Source organism: Mauremys mutica, chromosome 1 (genome assembly GCF_020497125.1).
Source record: "Mauremys mutica isolate MM-2020 ecotype Southern chromosome 1, ASM2049712v1, whole genome shotgun sequence".
NCBI classification, from domain to species: domain Eukaryota; kingdom Metazoa; phylum Chordata; order Testudines; family Geoemydidae; genus Mauremys; species Mauremys mutica.
The window spans coordinates 170,041,983-170,065,712 of NC_059072.1; the positions used below are offsets into that span (position 1 = coordinate 170,041,983).

At 41.0% G+C, this 23,730-nt stretch overlaps 1 protein-coding gene across 1 annotated transcript in view; it reads right to left on the bottom strand.

The window, feature by feature from the left end:
- The window catches only part of MYH15 (myosin heavy chain 15), a 60,358-nt gene that overhangs the window by 20,737 nt on the left and 15,891 nt on the right, over nucleotides 1-23,730 (bottom strand). The window contains exons 11-28 of the mRNA XM_045001858.1: nucleotides 23,595-23,698; nucleotides 22,975-23,113; nucleotides 22,715-22,833; nucleotides 20,790-20,939; nucleotides 19,294-19,464; nucleotides 17,894-18,073; nucleotides 16,368-16,500; nucleotides 14,657-14,724; nucleotides 9,500-9,587; nucleotides 8,282-8,399; nucleotides 7,855-7,978; nucleotides 6,600-6,736; nucleotides 5,954-6,209; nucleotides 5,167-5,409; nucleotides 4,335-4,511; nucleotides 3,239-3,384; nucleotides 2,395-2,485; nucleotides 696-1,085 (exon numbers count right to left, since the gene is read on the bottom strand). Coding sequence (XP_044857793.1) covers nucleotides 696-1,085; nucleotides 2,395-2,485; nucleotides 3,239-3,384; nucleotides 4,335-4,511; nucleotides 5,167-5,409; nucleotides 5,954-6,209; nucleotides 6,600-6,736; nucleotides 7,855-7,978; nucleotides 8,282-8,399; nucleotides 9,500-9,587; nucleotides 14,657-14,724; nucleotides 16,368-16,500; nucleotides 17,894-18,073; nucleotides 19,294-19,464; nucleotides 20,790-20,939; nucleotides 22,715-22,833; nucleotides 22,975-23,113; nucleotides 23,595-23,698 — 2,834 coding nt within the window. The remainder of the gene's footprint in view (nucleotides 1-695; nucleotides 1,086-2,394; nucleotides 2,486-3,238; nucleotides 3,385-4,334; nucleotides 4,512-5,166; nucleotides 5,410-5,953; nucleotides 6,210-6,599; nucleotides 6,737-7,854; nucleotides 7,979-8,281; nucleotides 8,400-9,499; nucleotides 9,588-14,656; nucleotides 14,725-16,367; nucleotides 16,501-17,893; nucleotides 18,074-19,293; nucleotides 19,465-20,789; nucleotides 20,940-22,714; nucleotides 22,834-22,974; nucleotides 23,114-23,594; nucleotides 23,699-23,730) is intronic.

Below are 23,730 nucleotides of genomic sequence, written 5' to 3' on the forward strand. Positions count from 1 at the left end.
AGAAGAAATGATCCCCCAGAGATTTTTTTTAAAATGTAACTCTTAAAAATAAAATGAGTGCAAGGTGGTGATGCAAAAGGACAGAAAAATAGTTATTTTCTTTAATGATAGCCTTGGATTCTGAATGGAAACAATGTGGTAGAAAGCTCCTGCAATGATTTCAAAAGGTATCATATGCACAAGCGTAAGTTTCTTCAAACTTCTTCTGAATTGCTGGATGGGATTAACCACCCAGAAGACTACACCCACAATTTATCTACCCAAAGTAACAGTACAGGCAGTGGCTGTGTAAGCTACCCCCTCTCCACACCTCCCTGCTGATCTGACTCAAACCAGTGATCCAGAGAGACTTCTTTGTGAGGAGGAGGAATAGTTCAGTCTCCATCACCCCCCAGCACTTAGGTGCTCTTCAGGGAATGCTAAGAGGGACATTATCACAGAAGTACTTTCTGAGATAAGGGCCTATGACTGGTAAGGACTGAGCTGCAGGACCAAACTCATTTCAAATAAGCCACCCAATATCCATCAGAAGGTCGTCACCAGCCTGGGATGGAGTGAAACAAATGACCTAGATGTGAAAGCCTCCAGACCCTTTCTGTTGCTCTCCTGAATCATCCAACCCTCCTCTGCTTCTCTGGAAACTTTACAACAAGCCCCTGTTTGTATGTTTGTGTACAAAGTCTCGGAAACCCTACTTTTCCCTTGACCATCTGCTCCATGTTGGATGACAGGTCGTCCACCTCCAGCTTCAGCTCACTCTTCTCTTTCTCTAGTTTCTGCTTGACACGCTGCAGGTTGTCCACTTGCTCCCCCAGCTCCGCCATGCTGTCTGCGTGCTTCTTCCTCAGGGTGGCAGCTGTTGCCTCATAGTGCAGCGTGGCCTCCTCGAGGTCCCGCCGCAGCTTCAGGAACTCGGCCTCCCGCTTCTTGTTCATCTCCAGCTGCGCTGCAGTGGCTCCTCCAGCCTCCTCCAGCCGCTCACTCAACTCCTCCAGCTCTCGAGCCAGATCCGATCTCTGCTTTTCCACCTTGGCTCGGGCAGCTCTTTCTGCTTCCAGCTCCTCTTCTAGCTCCTCTATACGAGCCTATGAGGCAAAGACACACATGCACGTAACACCCTTCACCTCCATAGCAATTGCCAGAGAAGCTCAAAGCACTTCATAACAGCTCCATGTCATACATACTGCAATTTAGAAATGGCGAAACCAAGCCACAGCAGTGAAGTACCTTCCCCAGTGACAAACAAGTCAGTGTTGGAGCTGGAATAGGACCTATGCATCATATCGCCTACTAAAACCACTCAGTGCTTTCTCTACAAGCTTGAGTCCAAAGTCTGCAGATCAGGAATATAAGCAAAGCAATTTATTTGGAAGTGGGACAGAGGAGTATCTCCTCCTCTCCCAATTACTGTTCAAGAAAACTGTAAGAGGCTCTTTCCCGTTATTGTAATAGCCATTGCGTAGCAAGTACTCTTCAACCTCTGCCTGGGATGTGAGAGACTGAGGAGTGCCTGGGTAATGAGCAGGCCTCAAGACTTCTTTCTTCAACTTCCTCTCTCACCTCTGAACTGGGACCATCAGAGCTGTTCAGTCACAAATTTTGCCCTGGGAAGGAGCCAATGCATAATTAGTGCAGCATCCTGCACACTCCTGAGAAGCACAGGAAACTACCTTGACAGATACAGAACACAGGAGAGTAATGGAGCTTCCATGGATCAGCAGCCTTTATTCTGGAATGGATTCTGGGTTTTATGTCTTAATGATCATTAGTGACAAACTCTAGCTATATCACATATCACAGCAGTTTGTATCTTTCCTTTCCTTTAACACACAGGGCTGTGACAGCATGTAGCTCAAGATCTGTGAGCCAGATTCACAATTTAATTCTTCAGTTTGCCCAAGTGGAATCCAGGCTTTGAGCCTTCTGGCACCTAATTTCCTTCTTTATGTTCTCCTGCACCCACTCTCATGTAGATTTCCTTCTCAGTCTCCCTCCTTATTGCCTTTCCTGAACTCCCATGGCATTAGTTAACCCAGGGTCCCTCTAGTTAAGCCTGGGCTTCTCTGTCCCCTGTGCTTGAAGGTGGCCTCCCAAAATTGGTTCTTCTTTGTCAAACTAGCCTCAGGCTCCCTAGGCTTGGGGATGGTCTCCTATGTATAAGTTCTTCTCAGATGGCTCAGCCTCCTTTATTACGGTCCATGCTTCAGAGTAGTCTGCCACAGCATTTGTGCTTCAGGCCGACCAGCTCACCTTCTTCCTTCTCTGTGCCATGTATCCAGGGCAGAAACATATGAGAGCACACCACTTCCTCTCTCCTTCCCTCACTCTCCATGCTTCTCTATCCCCTGCCAGAGTTCATTCCTGACACAGAAGAAGTGAAGACAAAAAAATTACCTGCAGCTCCTTGATCTTCTTCTGGAGTTGCATCACTATGGTTTGTTCATCCTCAAGCTTGGAGTTCAGCTGACTTATTTCAAATTCTTTCCTGTCAAAGAAAATAAAGTTCTGCAGTAATAGATTTACCCTACCAGCTGAAGCAAAGATTTTCTAAAGCAAATTTTTATAGTCCCCTTATAAAGACCTGGGAATAAAAGTGCCGACTCAGAGCTGAAATGGGAAGAATGCTGCTGTTATAATATCACTACAACTCACCACCACTGGGTTTGGAAAAAATATAGTCTTCTGTCAGAACAGTATTGTCCAAGCTAAGATGATACACTCATATGTTGTGCTACTATATGTAAAGCGTCCTTACCTTGTACAATATCAGTGCTGGCTGGACTTCTGATATTATGAATAGCTATAGGTGAGAACTTCTTATCTCTGTTATTTGTAAAAGGTCACATGGAAATAAAATTGCTTTTCAAACTCAGTGGATAAGTACATTTAACAGAGCTGACGTCCTACAACTGTACTGTTAGCAGGTTAGATGAGGCAGACACCTTTTTTAGACTTCTGTAAGTCCTTCTCTCTGGTCAGCTAAAACGCTCACAAATATTCATTTTATGCATATGAAGATGGGGATCAATCAAATCTCATGCTTCAGGGTACAAACTGCAGGCACCAGGAAGGAATTCTCTTATCCCTATTCAGCACTGCACAATATTCTTGGGTCACTTTCCTCTGAAATGGCATTCAGTGTCTGCCACTGTAGCAGGCAGGATTCTGGGGTTAATGGGTCTGAAATGGCAAGTCCCAGGTTCCTATATTATTCTGTACAATACAAACAGTATCTTACTTCTTTAACTTTTCATCCGACTGCAGCTTATCATTTTCTAAATCCATGAGACTCTCCTGGGTCAGCTTCAAATCCCCTTCCAGTTTGCGTTTGACCCTTTCCAGGTCCATCCTTATTTTCTTCTCTTGTTCTAGTGAGCCCTCAAGCTATGGGAATGAGAAGCCAGTCATTAAATATAAGGTCCAGTTTTTGCTACATCCTAATGAACACTGAAGCAGAAGAGTTAAAGTACCAGTGTCCTGTTTTCCATTTTTTCTTTCTAGCTGACATCAGCCCATGTCAAGAACACAAACTGGGATTAATATGATGTAAGGGCCACTCCATACTTCCTGTTTGTGCAGGCATTACCGCCCTCTCTCTCCAAGACAGCTGATTGACTACAGGTCAATTACACTGCAAATACAAACCAAATGGATTTCCTCTTGTTACTGTTGTGTAACCCACACATCTCCTAGGTGTGGTGTTCTGTCCCATCTAGTGGCACCGAGACCACTTAGAGAGAGAAAAAGGAATTAATCAATTGGCTTTTAGCTCATGTGGTAGAGGCTCATGCAGTAAGCTCCAGAGGTCCCAGGTTCAATACTGCCTGCCCACGACTAGGGTCTGTCGGAGTTACAAGTGGGGGTCGCCCAGGATTTCAACTAGGAAGTCCTCTAAAGCTTGGGATGCACTGCCTCAGCTAGGAGAAGTATGTAACCCACATGCCTTCTGAGTGTGGTGTTCTGTCCCATCTAGTGGCACTGAGACCACTTAGAAAGAGAGAGAGAGTTTAATGAGTCTGCTCTACAGCTTTAGCTAACAGTCAGTTGGGTTTTAGCTCATGCTGTAGAGACTCATGCACTAAGCTCCAGAGGTCCCAGGTTCAATCCTGCTCACCGACGACCACAGTCTGTCGGCGTTACAGTTGCACGTTAAAAAAAGTCAACTGTAGAGGAAAATAATAGTACCATTTTTGTTATACACCCTTCCCCTTGTGGTTGGCACTTCTACATCTAGCTCATTTACAAAAAAAAACCCAGAAAATGTTCCCCAGCTTCCCAAAAGCCATAAGCAATGGAGAAATAAGTATTATGAAAATGGAGAAGGACAAACTCACATCATCTACTTGCTGTTCTAGTTTCAGTTTAATTTTGCTCAGTGTGTTGACCTTGTCTTCCTCTGCCTGTAGGTCATCCAGTGCTTGCTGGTGAGCTTCCTGCAAAGATTTCTTCTCTTTAGTAAGTTTGCTTATGGTCTCATCCAGAGATGCCATTTCTTCTGTCAGATTTTTGACCTGTGTGGTAGAAGAAATGCAATAGCGGTGACAGATGTGCTTGTAAGTAATTTCAGCAGAGGATTATTGTAACCTTGCCTAAGGGAACTGCCTAGACCGTACTCGTATTGGAAAATTAAAGAGTAGTTTATACTAAATCAGTTGGAGATGGATATTTTGTAAAAGCAGTTAACCTGGCTATTAGGATGATACAGTGAAGGGGGAGTTCATTTTAATTTTGACTTCTCAGCTATTAGAATTAGTGCCAATTCTTGCAGTGGCTTTGTTATGAGGACATCTGCTTTCCAACTCCACCAATTTTTTTTCAGCATCACTGTAACTGGGGCAGGTTCTAGTTTTTTGTTCTCTCTGGGGAAAAAAGAGAGGAAAAGTTTTGACTGTGCAAGAGGAAGAGTTTAAAGAACTCTGGGTTAGTAACAACCTGGTTATTTACTAGGGTAAAACCAGACATCATTCTTAGGTTTAGTAGCAGCAGACCTCACTTGGGAAACTGGAGATCCAGGCTCAACCTCTACTGTGTATATAATCTGATCTTGCAGGATGGCCTTTACTATATACGCCTATCAATTAGCAGAACTCCAATATCTCCTCCATAAAGTAGCCCACCCTATGTATAAATCCTCTGTGGAGATGTATGGCCAAGTTCTAATGTTACCTTATTTTCAGTAGCATGTTTTTCTTTCTCTACTTTTGCCAATGTTATTTCAAGGTCATCAATGTCTTTCTTCAATTCAGAGCACTCATCTTCCAGTTTTCTCTTCTTGGAGGTCAGCTCAGAGTTCATCTCCTCTTCATCCTCCACCCGCTCTGTCAGTTCTTTGACTTTTGCCTCCATCTGGATCTTGGATTTAATCAGCAAGTCGCATCGTTCTTCTGCATCTGCTAGTGTGTCTTGCTCCTGGCATAACACAGAGAAGATGACAACAATGGCTGGGAATTACCAACTTAATTCTTTTGCATTTATTCCTCACTCATTTATTTCTCATGGAGCCCAGACGAATATACGTTAGTACAGCAGATCATCAGAGTGCACCGAATGAGCTTTTTGAATGCTAACTCTGGGTCTACTCCTTCTCTCATTTGATGTCAAAGACAAAACTCCTGATATATTCAGTGGAAGCAGGATGGAGCCTTTAACGTTGGGCATGCCCACTCATGCATGCAATTTGATGAAATATAATTCACAATATTAATTTGAACATTAATATTTCCTTGAACACCAGAATTTTTGCATTGGCAAACCATCATCTTGTGCTCTCAAACATGAGAATTTATATCCATTGTAGATTTAACCTAATTTCCTAGCCAAAGCAGCTGCATAATTTAAAACTGCTTGTGTAAATACCTAAAAGCAAGTCTCTTTTGACTGCTTGGTTTGCAAGATGTCATGTCTGAAAGAACATTAAATAAAACATGAACCAAAAATAGCTTTGCCCACTCACTGCCTGCAGCTGAAGGAGCAAGTCATTCTTCTCCTGAACCAGAGAGACTTGTTTTTCTTCCAGCTCCTTCCTCCTGGCTTCAGATTTTTCCAAGGCCTCCTTCAGCTTCAAGAATTCCTCCTTCATATTGGCCATTTCCTTTTCAGTTTCTGCAGACTTCAGAAGGGGCTTGATCTTGAAGAAAAGCTTCATCCAGGGCCAGTTCTTCACAGCCATGAAAGCGCGAATGTTCCACTGGATCACAAGAAGGGCATCCCTGGTTTATAAAAAAAAAAAAAACACACAAAGTAAACCCAGCCTGAGTTGAGGGAGATATATACATTCTTTGAGCCTGTCCTCAGATCAATTGTCCTTTTGTGCTCTGAACAGCATTAGGAACTTGTGCTGACACAGGCAAGACATTTGCTTATGGCTGGACTGCCAGAGACACTGAGCATCTACAACTGACTGGTTTTAGTTGAAATTGTGGGTGATCAATATGGAACTACTACAGTTGTAAATATGTATTAAAATTACTCTATGTAATCCTTCATTTATGTCCAGCTACAGACTTAGGTGCTACTAGAAGGGCCTTATTTAGTCATCAAGTGAGACAGGAGTGGTTTCATCCCCAAGACTGAAGGGAATAACCCAAGATTGCCTGTACCTTCGCTCCACTATTTTTTGGAACTCAATACGCATCAGTTTGCCTCGTGCTCTTGCTTGGATCATTGTTAGGATCTTGGATAGTCTATGATCCCTCATTTCTTCCAGATGGCCCAGGAGACCAGCCTTAAAGAATACCTAAAATATAGGCAGATGTCATTTAGGAACAAGCTCAGAATAATTCCATCTTCATGAAACATGGAGCAATGTAAGTCAATTTTTATTGTAACAGCAGTGTTCAAGGGAAGACTGGTAACAGAAGCAGAGTGATGGTTAGGTAATATAAAAGTCTGTCAGGGGATTGCGTTAAAACATTATAATGACCCAACCACAGTACGCATCATAGTTTGATCTCGCCTATTTCAAATGTGCCAAACTCATGTAATAACTACTAATGCTACTAATCGGTGTTAGACCCTTGGAATGTTTTTAACCTTTTTACTTGGGCACATAAAATAGGAAAAAATCTGTTGGGGTATCATTTTTAATCTCATGAGCCTTTTCAAGCTAGGAAATCAACCACCTATTGCTGAAAATGAGTGCATCTGAACTGGTGCTTGTATCAATTTCATTGCAAGTGTAGACAGGACAGAGTTGTGTTTAGCACCATTTCACAAACTGTAGTCAAGACTTGCTCTGTGCAAATAAGACAGATGAAATAGTGATGATCATGGTTTGGTCCTGTCTACACTGGCAGTTAAAGTGTTAGCAGCATTGGTTCAGCTACACCTGTTGGTAGCATTATTTCTGTAGGAAACAATATGCAGTGCTTGAGCTCGTGGCTTATAAAGCAGAACTCCTCTGTTTCATTTTTTGTATTGTTATCTTAACATTAGAATTAATTGTGCTGCTAGGTCTCTTGTTTTAATCTCACTCAGGTTCTAGTAACCATAATCACTCACAGCTGTGTGGTGATTTACATGCGAAGAGCTATCTAATTCCTGGATAACAAGTGTCCCCACAATACCACCACAGACCAATTGCACTACGCCATCTATCTTACATTGAATATATGCTGCCATTAGAAAGCACGTTTAAAATGGTTGCATCAATATATAGACTACTTCCTGATGGAAACATCAATATTTATGACAGAAACTTACAGCTGGGTTTTTCTCTGTTTTCAAATGTGGGCTTTGGTATGGTCATATCTTTATATAAAACATTAACTTCAGCAACATTTACATCTAGATCTGAATGCTGCAGCTTTGAAATCTCTGCTTTCAAAAAGGAATCACATGCTCTTTTCTTGTTACCTTTGTGTGTCCAAAACGATACTGGGTTTGGTCAATATCTAAAGAACCCAGCAGTTTTTCAGAAGCTTTTCTGCTATCCACAAACTTATCTTCTGGAATGGCAGCTGGATTCAGAATACGGTACCTGTTAACAACAGCAAAAGAATGAGTAAAGGGGGCTAGGATGCTGGGTCAGATTCTGCTCTCATTAAACTGTAATGAATGTGGAATAACCTCAGCAATGCCAGTGGAACTACTTCAGATTTAAACTGAGAGTAGAATATTGCCCTCCAATTCCAGGCATTTTGAACTGAAAATTAACTTGAGTAAAACAAAGAGGGGAAAAAGTATCCTGGCTCATTTTTATGCAGAAAGCTACAATGATTCTGACTGGAACTGGATCATGAGAAGAAACGTGACCTGTGTCTGGGGCTAGTCTCTGTGTTACCTTTGTTTAAAGTCAGCATAAAGCACTCTGTTTGGAAATCCCTTGCGGCAAATACGGATTCCTTCCAGGACACCATTACAGCGAAGCTGGTGGAGGACAAGGTAAGCATCCATTGCACCTTAAAAACATTCAAGAACTTAATTAAATGAGATCATTCCATGAGGATTAAACCTTCATTTTGCTCAGTAGGTGAGAAGAGTTGGGAGTAATGCCTCCAAACAACAGCTTGCATTGGAGGAGAACAATCAAATTGCTTTTAAGTGTGGACTGATGACTTAGAAATGGATTCTGGGATAAAAATACAGTAACTCCTCACTTACTGAATAATGCGACTTTAAGCGAAACAACATTAAACAAATCCAATTTCCCCATAAGAATTAATATAAATGAGGGGGTTAGGTTCCAGGAAAATTTTTTTTTCACCAGACAAAAGACTATAAAGACACACACACACACACACACACAATATAAGTTTTAAACAAACAATTTAATACTGGTACACAGCGATGATGATTATGAAGCTTGGTTGAGGTGGAGGAGTCAAAGGGTGGGATATTTCCCTTGCTGCTAAATGATGAACTAGCAATTGGCTGAGCCCTCAAGGGTTAACTTTCTCATTCTACAAGGCTGCAGGAATGGAGGGAGATATGACATTTCCCCTTTAAGTACACTGCCTTGTTAATTAGATCAGCTTGCTGCAAGCTCCCTCCGTCCTGAGCCCTGGTGTGTCACCCCCGCTCTATCAAAGATGGGGTAAGCAGGGTGCAGGAGCAGGGGGGAGGGGGACACCCTGATATTAGCCCCCCTCTTCCTTCCCTCCCTGCCGCACATCAAGCAGGAGTCTCGGGGAGCAGCTCCAAGGCAGAGGGCAGGAGCAGCACATGGCAGTGGGGGAGGGACAGCTGAACTGCAGGCAGCTGCTGCACAGGGTACTTAGAGGAGCAGGGAGCTGATAGGGGGATTGCCAGTCCACCCTGGTTCCAAGCCCCCACCAGCTAGCGCCAACAGGCTGCTCTTCCTGCAAGCAGTGGACAAAGCAGGCAGCTGCCAAACAACGACGTTAGAAAGAAGCATTGCACAACTTTAAACGAGCATGTTCCCTAATTGATCAGCAACGTTAACAACAAAACAAAGTTAACCGGGATGACTTTAAGTGAGGAGTTACTGTAACAGGATTAAAATGCAGATAGAATAACAGATTGCTGGATTTTTCCATACCTGGAGTTTTAGTTTCATTGGGGATAATACAGCGCACAAAGTGAGGAGCTGTAGATCTCAGGTTAGTCATCAGTTTATTTAAATTTTCCTAAAAAGGGTAAAATAAAAAAACAAAATTAGCTAAATCATTAGAAACCTACTATTGTACTAAGTGTATATGTGAGCAGCAATGCTATAAAATATACATTGTCTAATAAGCAGAAAATAAGGCAGATTTACAGGTGGATATTAGCCCCATCCTACAGATTATTCAGAGTGAATACTCTGCATATGTCAGTGCAATATATGACTTCATAATGACTGTGTTGGGGGAGATTCTTGAAGACACTATGGGCATTTAGGTGCCCACCTAAAGAGAGCTTCGCTGCAGGGGGATGAGTCCGAGGGACTATAACAATTAGAAATTCACCAAGTTGCCAAGGAAGGTAATTAACAAAATAAAGAAAAGCCAATAACACCTCACCAACATAGTCTAAACTTAAGCTATGTTAAAAAGACACAAGAATAAAAAATTGCAGACAGAAGTCCAGCAGCAGGATTTGGGCTACCCAGTTTATTGCACTGAGCGCAACAAATAGGATTACCTGCCTCATGGGAAGGTGTTGTGCTGTGCAAGCAACCCATGGCCCTCAGAGACAGAGTATGGGCTCTGGAGACCAGAGTGGCTGAACTGGAGGAGCTAAAGAAGACAGAGGTACATGAGGAGACTTTCAGGGACATAGAGCAGTCCCACCTCCTGTCCAACAGCTCTTGTGCTGCTAAGGAGGATGAAAGTCTCAGGACAGAAACCAGCAAGCTGGAGTAGAGGAGAAGGGTCCCATAGTTGGGACCCATCTTCTAGATAATGTCCTGATATTCTCTCGCACTCAGGAGATATCCCTCTGGAGGCAGGGGCCCCCATTACTAGGAAGAGACAGACAATACTACTGGAGGATATTAGAAATGTAGATAGCTGGGTTTGTGATGAGTGGGAGAACCACATGGTGAATTGCCTGCTAGGTGCAAAGGTAGTGGATCTCACAAAACATACAGACAGACTTATGTGCAGTGTTGGGGAGGAGCCAGTCATTGTGGTAGATGTATGTACCAATGACATAGGGAAAGGTAGGAGAGAGGTCCTGGAGGCCAAATTTAGTCCACTAGGTGTAAAATTAAAGTCTAGGACCTCCATTATAGCATTCTCTGAAATGTTTCCAGTTCCATGGGCCAGGCCAGAAAGACAGGCAGAATTGCAGGGTTTCAATGCATGGATGATACTATGGAGTAGGGAGGAGAAATTTAAGTGTACTAGAAATTGAGGAACCTTTTGGAGAAGGAGTGGACTACACAGGAGGGAATGGGCTCCACCTAAACCAAAATGGAAACAGACTGCTGGCACACACAGTTAAAAAGCTTGTAGGGCATTTTTTAACTAAAGGCTGGGGGAAGACCAACAGAGGTGGAGGAGCACATGGTTTGGGCAGAGACATCCATTAGGGATGAATTTATTAAAGGGGGAACTCTATATCCTAGTAAAGAGAATAGCAAAGAAGTTGATGTAATACAGCTAGGAGATAGTCAAATGAACAGGCAAATGAAATAGAGTCTCAATTAAATACAATACATGAAGGCAAACAACTGAATATTGACAAAATGTACAAGTGCTTATATACAAATGCTAGAAGTCTGAATACTAAGATGGGTGAACTAGAGTGCTTGGCGTTAATGAGGATATTAGTATAAGAGGCATCACAAAAACTTGGTGGAATGAAGATAATCAATGGATAATCAATCACACAGTTATACCAGAGTATAAAACACATCGGAATAACAGTAGGAGTGGGTAGTGCTAATGGGGGAGTAGCCTGAGATGTTAAAGGAAGCATGGAGTCAAATCAGGTAAAAATCTTACATGAAACAATACTGTATAGAACTCTATGGACAGAAATTCCATGCTTGATTAAACAGAGTATAACAGTAGGAATATACTACCAACTACCTGAGAAGGATGATGACAGTGATTGTGAAATGTTAAGGGAGGCTAGAGAAGCTACAAAGGCAGAAAGAATGGGTGATTTAAACTATCCTCATATTGGCTGGGTAAATGTCACCTCAAGATGTGATGCAGAGATAAAATTTCTAGTCACCTTAAATGACTGCTTCTTGGAGCAGCTAGTCCTGGCACCCACAAAGGAAGAGGCAGTCCTTCATTTAGTCTGAAGTCCAGCATGGGATCTGATCCAAGAGGTAACTGTAGCTGAACTGCTTGGTAATAGTGACCATCATGTAATTAAATTTAACATTCTTGTGTGGGGATAAAATCAAACCCTCCCTCACCTACTCTAACATTTAACTTTAAAAAGGAGAATTACACAAGAATGAGGTTGCTTGTTAGATAGAAATTAAAAGGAGTTGTCACAAGGGCCAGTTAAATGCCTGCAAACAGCATGAGGACTATTTAAAAACACTATAACAGAGGCTCAGACTAAGTGTATATCTCAAATCCGAAAAGACAGTAAGAAGATCAAAAGAATGCCATCATGGCTAAACAGCAAAATAAAGGAGGTTGTTAGAGGCAAAAAGGCTTACTTTAACATTTGGAAGTCAAATCCTAATAAGGATAGTAAGAAGATGCACAAACATTGGCAGAGTATATATAAAAGTATAATAAGGCGGGCCAAGAAAGAAATTGAGAAGCAAATTGCTAAAGATGCAAAAACTACCAGTAAGAATTCATTTAAGTACATCAGAAACAAGAGCCTGCCAAACAGGCAGTGGGGCCACTAGACAACAAAGTTGTTAAAGATACACTTAAGGAAGACAAAGCCATTGCAGTGAAGCTAAGTGAATTCTTTGGTGATCCTGGCAATTATAGGCTGGTGAGCCCTACTTCAGTACCAATCAAAGTCGATAGAAATACAGTAAAGAACAGAATTACCAGACACATAGATGAACACAATTTGTTGGGGGAAGAGTTAAGGGAAATCATGCGTCACTAATCTATTAGACATCTTTGAGGAAGACATGTGGATAAGATTGAGCCAATTGATATAGTGTATTTAGATTTTCAGAAAGGCTTTGACAAGGTCCCTCACTAAAGGCTCTTAAGGAAACTAAAAAGTCATAGGATAAGAGGGAAGATCCTCTCATGGATCTGGGCAAATGACACGAAACAAAGGGGAGAAATAAATGGTTAGTTTTCACAAGGGAGAGAGATAAATAGCTGCTTCTCCCAAGAATCTCTACTGGGATCTATGCTGTCCAACATATTCATTAATGATCTAGAAAAGGGAATGAATGATGAAGCAGCAAAGTTTGCAGATGATACAAAATTATTTAAGGTAAGTAAGTCCAAAATTGATTGTGAAGAGTTAGAGGGATCTCACTAAACTAGGTGACTGGGCAACAAAATGGAAGATGAAATTCAACAGTGATAAGTGCTAAGTATCACACACTGGAAAAAATAATCCCAACTATACATATATAATGATGGGTTCTAATGTAGCTTTTATCACTCAAGAAAGGGATCTTGGAGTCACCACGGATAGTTCTCTGAACACTTCAGCTCAATGTGCAGCAGCAGTCAAAAAGGCTAATAAATTGTTAGGAACTAGTCAGAGAGGGATAGACCATAAGACAGAAAATATATTAATGCCACTATATAAATTTGTAATGCACTTACACCTTGAATACTGTGTCTAGTTCTGGATGCCCTTTTCTAAAAAGAATATAGTGGAACTAGAAAAGGTGCAGAGAAGAGCAACAAAGATGATGCAGGGTATGGAACGGCTTCAGGAGAGACTAAAAAGATAAAGGGCTTTTTGGCTTAGAAAAGAGGCAACTAATAGACTATATGACAGAGGTCTATAAAATCATGAATAGTATGGAAAAAGTGCGTAGAGATGTATTATTTACCCTTTCCCACAATCCAAAAACCAGGGGTCACGCAATGAAATTGATTGGAAGCAGGTTTAATACAAACAAGGTGAAGTACTTTTACACACAACATACAATTAACCTGTGGAACTCATTGTCATGGGATGTTGTGATGGCCAAAGCATAACTCAGTTAAAAAAAAGAACTGGATAAATTAATGGAGGAGAGGTTCATTAATGGCTATTAGCCAATATAGTCAGGGATGTAATCCCATGCCTGGGGTAACTCAAAACCTCCGATTGCCAGAAGCCAGGAGGGGAAGATGGGGTGGATCATTCCAACTGCCCTGTTCTGTACATTCCCCGGAAGCTCTGGCGCTGGCCAATGTCAGAAGACAGAATACTAGGCTAGATGGAATATTGGTCTGACCCAATATGGCAGTCCTTATGTTCTTAACTCCAAGAGAAAGTCAATGAAATTGGGCACCTTGCTGCCCCTTTGTGCCTTCTTATTGATCATCAAGTGGCAGTCTGTGGAAATTTGCTTCAGCTATCTTCACACTTCTTTCACCTTTGTTTACACTGGCAAAAATAGGACTCAATTTACCATTGATTTAGCTCTACTGGCAATAGCTCTAAGCAAGATTAGATGACATGATGGGTAAAAACCACTCGAAGCTTGCCTACATTACAGTTTCCTCCATTGTTACCCCTGGTGCAGTTGCTCCAGTGGTGAACAGGTCCTATTTTTGCCAGTGAATATATGGTCTTTCTGTCCACCTTTCACAAATACAAACGTATTTCAGTTTTAGTAGCATGGATGCTTTCAGAAAATGAGTTTTAAGCTCCAATACTCATGTAAAGCAAATTTTACCTCAGATTTCCATGAACATTCTAACCATGGAGCCTGATTATAAGCAGTACACTCATCCAATCAGGGAATAGAAAAAAATATCATGTGCCCATCTCCATTTTCAAATGAGTATGAAACAATAACCATGGAGTAAACAAAAATCAAAAAAAGTTCAAAAATTGTGAATAATCTGTTCAAAAATTTAAAAAAACAAATTTGTTCAATGAACATTGAAAGAACAGAAGAAGAGAAATTAAACAAATACATAATTTGTTATGAATTAGTCACTTAGCCCTGATCAACATCTAAATCCAGACCCAAATTCAAACATTCAGTTTCAATTTGATTTGGTCTACTAAAGCACTTGCAGTTCTTATTTTTGATTACAATGTAGCCTCATAGTTGAAATTACATGGAAAAATTATGAGCTATTTAAATAAAAAAAATTACTTTGTGTAGCGATGACACTGTTTGGAAGGAAGCTCCTTTCTTCCGTTTCTTTTCTGTACTGTGATCAACTAAAAAAATTGAAACACAAAGAACAGCTAAATCAAATGTAGTATTCAGGTAAGAGATAAAGTCAGTAAAAACATTTCCAGAAGTACAATGTAATTAATATTTGGAATCAAGGTAAAATTAAAGTCATGTGAGTCTCTTTGGTCCTCAAGTGTTGTACAAAAGAAATCCAGTATTCCCACACTTTAAATATTATAAAGGCTATAGTTTTGTTTAAGGCTTTTGGTGACACGTGCTAACACACTCTCTTCTTTTCCGTGGCTTTCATCAGAAACCTTCGCAAATTTACTGCATTCTAGTTTCTCTACAGTCGTATATTGTGTTAACTATTCATTTCTGTAAACATGCCCCATAATAAGAGCATAAAAATGAATTTCTGATAAAATATTAAGTAGTTTGGGATTCATTTATTTTGATTTCATACAATCAGATATATTCAGAAATATGTCAAACTAAAGAAAATGAATAACCTGGTTACATAGCATGTGAACTGTAGAGTGTATATGGCCTGGCATTTATCACCTGAGCACAGCAGGCCATGTCAAGGAAAGTGAAAAGTACCATGTGTTTGATGTTATTCTCAAAAATACATCTCTCTCGATGGTGACAGTGCCAAAAATTGCTATTCCTTTTGACTGGCACAGTGTGCAAGACAAGGTAGCACTCCTGGGACTGATGTTCTGTGGCAGATAGGCACTTACCTACCTGCAACAGTCTGCTAGAGGCATGTGGGTCTTTGTTATTTTTATTCTGCTCAATCTCTAAACCACATTATGAAGTCTGCAGTTTTTATTTCTTTCACATAGGATCTTATGATTCATAACAACTACATCTACATAAATGAGGTTTGTAATAAATAGGCCGTAAGTGATTGTGACTTTAGGACATAACAGCTACATCTCTGTAACGAGTGCCAGTCCTATTTCCTTAACATCAATTTTATGGAAGCTTGTGACTTGCCTTACCTCAAATAAAACAGCTCAGTAAAAGAGAGCGTTTATTTCACAAACCACTAGAAGGCTCATGAAAACCTATTCTTGCAAGTTTTTCCTACCTAATTTTGCAGACGTTAGCAGTTTGGAGAAGCACTACGCAGGTATCATTCAGATTGTCCATCCTAATCCAAGAACATTTTGATCATATGAACTTTTATTATCACAGTAAGTGCATTCTCCTATTTTTTAAGCGTTGCTTTAGTTTAGACACTGTTTGGAAGCTTTGTAATTCAGCTAGAGAGAGAGCCATAATTTGGAGACATGATCTGTTTTTGTTAATAAACAATCATTTATACATTTTTGTGTGCCTCACTTGCACACACTAGTGAGACTTTGCATAGTTTAATCCCCATTGGCATGCTCAAACTGAGTGCCCAGATACATATAGGCTAAGCATGCAGAGATTCCAGCATTTGTGCGCCAAAATGGCTCAAAGGAATATACATACAAATGACAGGCACACAGACAAACTGTGATAAGGCTTCTTTTAAAATATTGTGGCATAGATGCCATGCCCATTTAATTGATGAGAAAATGTCTGATTTAATGGCAGTCAGTGGATGCCTATAATATTCTTTTGTTTTTTAAATTCCTTTCCAAGCATGTGCCCTGGAAGTGAAGGAAAATCCTTGTAAGACTATTCTACTTACCGCAGTCAGCACTGACATAGTTTTCAAACAGGCTTGCCAGCAGTTTGTTGGCAGATTTTTGAAAAATGCCCACCACAGTTTCATTTAATGGGTCTTTGTTTTTCTCAAGCCAGCCAACGATGTTATAGGGCACCTAAGAAAGAACCATGTGGTCCAAAATTTAAGAAAAATAAACTATGTCAAACATTTTCCCCAGTAGTCTATGTCTCACACTTTCTTCCTCACAAGCAGTTACAGTTCTTTACAGCTTGGTTTGAAATTAATGGCACAAGCTTTATCTTGTAAAACACTTAATAGGGAATCACTCTCATGAGCCATACCTACCAGTTAGTCTCCAATTCTCTGCTTCCCGATCCCACTCCCAACAGTTCCCCATTTGAATCCTCTATATCCCCTCCCAATCTTGCAATTCCCTCATCTTTCCTGTGCCTTAATGTGTTCTGTGGCCCCACAGGCCACTAGAAAGAACCCCATATGCCCCGGGTGGGTGTATCTTGAACCAGATCTTGAGAACTGCTAATAGAACAGACAAGTTATGGTTCTATATTACAACAATAGGCCCTTTACTATTCCAGAGCTCTCTATTGGATTTTCTGATGTAAACCTCTTAACTAAAGTCTCTTAAAAAGATACTATTCCTGGCTCTGCCAATGGCCTACAGGGTGACCTTAAGCAACCCATAGCCACCCATGCCTCAGTTTCCCCACCTGTAAAATGGGGATAATGATATTGACTTCCTTTGTAAAGTGCTTTGAACTCACCAGATGAAAAGTGCTATATAAAAGATGGATATTAATTATATTATTATTAAATATACAAGTAGGTTGAAGTTCAATGGCACTCTGAATAGTGAGTCTAAAATTGGCCTCATGGCGTGTCTACATTTTCTCAGTGACTTGTTCCATTTGAGTAAAAGATGTTTTTTCTTTTGCCTCATTCTGAACTCAGAATGAGAAACTGGGTTTATTCTGATTCATGTATCACCTTTACCACCCATCTGCGACAGATTCTGCCGTTAGACCTTAATTAATAATCCGATTAATTGTGCAAGGGGGAGAACAGAATTCATCTTACTTTTAGCTGTGTTGGCTCTACAGCACTAACAGAAGTAAAAAGCAGTAAAACCTTGGTTTGGTTGTCAATATAGCCACATATGACTGCATTTGTCCAGGGAATCAATATGTCAAGTAAGATGGCAGCATTTTTATATGGTCACTTTTCTGAAGGTGAGTAACTTAGGGTGATTTCACAGACAAGACTAGAAGCACCTTGGCAATTCTTCACTAAACCACCATGTGCCCTCCTTAACTTGACCTGTTATATCCACGTTTTGATTCATCTGGATACCTATATCTCAATGTGCTATAATGTCTAGGGCACGGAGGTTGATGTTATCCTTATTTCTGACTGGCCCGGTTTTAAAAATTTTTTTTAATATAACCTTTATTTATTTTGGTGGCTATGAGATGAATCCATTTGGAATAATTCTAGTACAATGTCTATCTCTGATGATACTAGAAACTTACCGCACCAGCATAATGAAGAAGTTCAAAGTGAGCTTCATATTTCCTTTTCTTGTCAATCCGAGGTTTCTGAAGGTTGGGTGACTTGCCAAGATGGTTGTCATAAAGTTTGGCTTTGAATGTCATATCTGTAGCCTTTGGGAACATGCACTCCTCTTCCAGGATAGACAGGATGCCCAATGGCTATTGATCCAAAGAGATTTTAATAAGAAAATCTTTAGGATTCAGTTTTTATGATTAAGCAGATTTTAGTAGCTGTGTCACAGCTAGGCTTGACTTGATGGAATTCCATGTTCACAGGGATTCCTTGTCATACTGAGTGGGTGACTCGTGTTTATTCTGTTAAAACAGCAAGCAGACTTTTGACAGCTCACTATGAAACTTCTGCCTTGGGAGGTTTTACACTGACTTCTGATAGCATTTCATATGGACTTTCAGATTTTGCTTTATTAACTTCCAAGGCATTTGACTGATATTTTAGAGTTGGTCATTCTGGACCTGATCGAACCCCCACTGAAGCCAATGGAAAGACTATTGATGCCAATTGGGGGATACCACTATCTTCAGTGGGAGCGATCAGGTTCCCAGTATGCTCCATATTTTTTCCCAAGAAAGGACAACTATTTTGTCAGGGCTGGAGACATTTTGTTTGGCAGTGATTAGGATCATAAAACCCCACCATGACAAGAATGCTCAGCCTCCCTCATTGCCTGCTCCGAGTACTGACACAACAGTGCTCAAATCTTCATTTTTCCTGTCAGGTCTGCAGAGGTTATGTGGCAGAAGGAGAGATGCTGCTAGGACTCATGAACTGACCAGGTCCAGCAGATATTCATGAAAGGAGGAAGAGGAGAGGCATGGCCAGAGTTGGGGAAAGAATGGACTGAAATTAAGAAGAAACTATGAAACCCTGCTTCGGACCACAGACCAGGGAGGGCTTTGTATATTAATATTTATTGTATTATTCCTATTGTAATAATTCCTAAAGACCACAATCAGGATCTCATTCTGTGAGGTGCTCTACACAGATGAAACCCAGCCTTGATCAGCTTACAATTTAGTTTGAGGCAGCCAAAAGTGGGACAAACTAAAGGAGAGAAGTGAGGGAAAGAGAAGGTGAGGGTAAAAGAAGATACAACCATATAGCTACACAAGCTAGCTATTGTGTAAATTGATCGTTTCTGTTGGTTCCATCTCTCTCTCTCTCTTATTTAGGCATCTTAAGTGTCACAAAAATTAATCCTCCTTAGATTTTGCTTATATTGCAGAACTAGAGCTTTTGTTTGTTCAGCTACTCACACCACTAAGCCTACTTTAACACTGGAAATAAAAGAAGTCTCCAAGGAGAGCATTATGCTTGAAAATGGGTCTGAACATACATGCCCTTGTGCTCCTGTACGTACCTTTTCAATTAGGTCAATGCAGGCCTGCAAGTCCAAGCCAAAATCAATGAATACCCATTCGATGCCTTCCTTTTTGTATTCTTCTTGCTCCAAGACAAACATGTGGTGATTGAAAAACTGTTGCAGTTTTTCGTTTGTGTAATTGATGCAAAGTTGCTCAAAGCTGTTATACTATGGTGTAGAAGGGGAAGAGAGAAACAGTCACACAAAATTAAATATGAACAGAGTTCAGTGGAAGGGGTCAGGCATGGAAGAAATAGTCTAAATCTAAACCTATGTTTCAGGTAACTGCCAGAGAGGCTACGGGGGAGTTTGTCAGGCTAACTGCTTCCTAATGTGCAGTACATAGATACATGAGAATTTCCAGATTTGATCAGAAAACTGGTCCATCAAGTTCCTTATCTTCCTCTGGCAGCAGTTAAAACCCAGTGCTTCCTAGGAAAGCAAAATCAACACATCAGCCAATTTGTGAAGCACTGTGCATGGGAAGGAACATTCCTTCTTGGCCCCTATGGTAATCAATTTACTTTCTGGATCAGGTGATTTGATCACTAGAGACATTTAGGATCTCCAGTGCTGCCAAAGCCCCAAAAAATATACACCGACGTTCCTTTGACGTGAGTGGCAAGTCAATAGAAAGCAGCATCATAGAGAGTCAGAGCAAGGGCTGACAAACCAGGCTGACAAAAGGAGTGGTTTACACTGACCTGGTAAATAAACGAAGAACTATTGCCCTCCACAGTCTCAATTAATTTCAAGCAGACTTTCTACAACCAGGTGTTTCTGAGGGTGAGTGGGTACAGGACCATTACCTGGTTTGCAGTGAACTAGGAATTGAGTCCAGTTTAGCTCTCTCCCCCTCCTCGTATAGGTGTCCCCAGAAGACTAAGCAGGAAAGGGTACCAATGGGAAGGCTGGACTCCATACCAGCATTCCCAGGACTAGGCTGAACTCCAAGCTGTGGAATCTTTCAGTCTATTTTCTAGTTATGTTGGCATACATTGAATTTCCTTCTTGTAAATACGGCCCTCTAGCTTCAAGAATACATTTTGAGGAAGAGGCCTTAGCAATCAAGATCCTTTACTCACACACTTCAGTTTACAAAGACATTATAATGAAACATGAACAATATCACAGAACATAATAAGTTTCCTCTCTAAGATGAAGAATAAAATACCCTACAGCACACCTTATTCCAGTCAACTTCAAATGCATGAGTCAAGAGCAGATGAGACAGAAGTCCTACTTAACTTTTGGAGCTGACCATCTTTATTGAATGTCCCAAACCTCCCCAATTCAAGCATGCCCAATCTTGCAAGGTGTTGAGTGCCATCAGTGCCCACTGATATCAATACCTTTGCAGATTCTTGTTCATGATTCTCTCTTCAGTCACATTTGTTCTTTATCCTACCATTTAGAAGAAAGATGAAACCCAAGAACTATTGCTAAATAGCATTTGGTGGCTTTCAGCTGAGTCCTTACCAAACAATACTCACATCAAAGATTTCAAAGCCAGCAATGTCCAAGACCCCAATGAAGAACTGTCTTGGCAGCTTAGTGTCCAAGGTCTTGTTAATACGGATCACTAGCCACTTGAACATTCGATCATACACTGCCTTGGATAAGGCTCCAACAGCATACACAACCTAAAGGACAGGTGTCAAACACAGTTACCAGATAATCAGGATGACTGTATGCCTTTACAATACACAATACTTCTCATCTCAGGGCATTTTAGCTATTAGACCTCTTCTTGTAGTTTGAGGAGTGTTTTGCAGTAATCCTGACTCTGAGTGACGAATGCCTAATGAAATTAGGAAAGCTTTCCCCATAAGCTGTGCTGCACCTTATTTCTGTAGCACTAGTAATAATGTATTTTATTAAATCTATTTATCTGGGGCCAAATCGCAGCCTTACCCCACTCCTTACTGAAGAGCTGGACAGCACCTTGCAACTTGGGATAACATGGCAACCCTGGAGTGCAGCTAGAATCTGGAGAGGGAAGCAGACCACCACTGATGGCTGTGCACCCTTCTACTGACTCATGAGGGCTCTGTAATCCTGGCCCATGGTGGTGCGGTCAAAGAGGCCTGCTATCTCCCTGAATGTGGTGGAATAGAAGAGGTCCTCCACAGATGCAGGGGATCTGAATGGGTCTGAATAGCCCAAGTTTACCATTGGCTAACTGCTCCTTATGTTCTGGAAAGTGCCATGGTCCTCAAACTTGTATCTGTGATGGCTAACTGTCTGTGATGGAAGGGACACTCAAAATATTAAAACAACCCAACACAACTAAACACACTAAATAGCATCAGGCAATGCTTCTTCATTATCCTCTCAAATAGCCAACTGTGTCAAGAGGAGAGGATGCACATAATATCTGATGGTGCTCTTATTATGAATCCTACGCCAGTACCTTGTCTTCAGAGACCCATTTTCATTGTAACCTAAACTCTTCAGCACCATCCATACCATTACTACTCCAACTTTTCAGAGAAACAACAGCACTAACTTAATGCCTTCTTTACTAGGTAAATTCAGAGATACTAATGTGTGAGGTTGCTCTGATCCAGTCTGGGGCTTTTGGGTTCTAAAATTATGTAAGACCAATGAATAAATAATAACAATCCAGTTCTCCTAGGTGGCTAATTCAGATCCAGAGTTAGATACACTGATTTGTGTGGTTTATGCAAGTGGTTTCCTTGAGTGGGTGCTGCTATTACATAATGGAAACAATGCTACTGGAAAATCTCCTCCTTCCATTATTCCCCTGTAGCACTGCCCTTGGGCTCATTACCCTATATCACTTTTTAAAAATTATTAATGGCAAGAACCTACTCTGTGACCCAGATACCATCAACAGTGCAGTCAGAGGCCAAGTAGCACATGGCAGCAGCACAAAGCAGACTGCTGGACTCAGCCCCTTACTTGGGAAAGAGATCCAGGACTCAGGAGTAGATGAAAAACAAGAGTCCAGCTGGGCAAGTGTCCATTGTATGCCAGGACAAATGGTGAAGAAAGGACAAGGTGGGAAAACGTTTTAGAGTTGCCCAAAGTTTTGACAGAACTGGGCCCAATTCAGTTTTAAATCTACCCATGACCAACACAATTATTAAAAAAAACCAAACATGGGTTTTAGTACATGATTGAGATGCCATTTCCACAAATCAACAAGCTGTCCGCACCCGGGAAAAAATTGTTTTCCAGGACCCTCCCTTCCCCCTCCCTTTGAGATGAGATATAATTTTGGATTATAAAAAGATAAATTAGAAGAGAGTCCAGTGCTTGTATAATGCACAAAGACATTACATTAATATTTTAGCTATCTTTTCTTTGTGTAAAGTTCTACAGCAAAAAGCTGTCGGCTTGTAGAGCAGACGTCCAGTCTGTTGGATGAAATGCCTTGAAAGCTTCTTCTCACCTGTTCGACACTTTGACCTTTGGTGACATACTCATTTCCAACTTTCACTCTGGGGTGCAACAAACCCTTAACCAAATCAGAGGAGTTAAGTCCCATCAGGTAAGCAGCTTTATCAGTACCTAGTCCAAAGAAACAGGATTTCAAATTAATTTTAATTGATACTTGAATACATGCCTGCACAGGAACAGGAATTAGATCTATCAATTTCTAAACTGAGAAATTGGATAATGGCTTCTGAATTATTTCTAGGTTTGCCTTACTTTCAGTGCCATCAGTCTCTGCTTGCTCCTCCCTGGGTCTTTGTTTAAATTTCATGTTCCCAAAGTGCATGATCGAACCTGTAAGCTTGTAGGCACCATACTTTTCATCGGGAATAAATCCCAAGATGTCCATGGCTTGCTATAAAAAGGAAACACAAGAGAGTATTTTGCCTCTTTGATAACACCAGCATCTTACAGTTCCATAAGGTATCTCTGAATGGCAGGCATAACAAACTGTTCTGGAGATCCTCTCTGAAACAGGAGCTATTGTAACAGTCTTGAGACCACTCATTACAAGGGGTGTTACTTAGTTACACTGGAAATCCACATTCTTCTCTGTGTCTCCAACCCCATGGGCCTTTTATATGAAAGTGAAGAAGATTTTGTGCCCAGGAACAATACCTGCAGATGTTCAAGCCCAAATTGTAAGAATTATCAAATCTCATTCTTCATGATGTGAAACAATTAACACCTGGGCTCCACTCCTGCTTCCATTTACATCAATGGTAAAAATCCCACTGATTCCAATTAGAGAAGGACTAGGCTACTGACAGCACTCTTCCCTCAACACACACACTCATTTAATGTATCAAGCAAATGCCAAATTAACGAGGTCTTACATCTGTTGCCATCAGCTCTTCTCCGTCATCCAAATTGTCCACAGTCACTGCCCCTTGTGAAGAAAAGTGGAAGTCATAGGGATTGGTAGACACCAGCAACATATCTGCAAAAGAACCACCATAGTCAAGCAGTGCC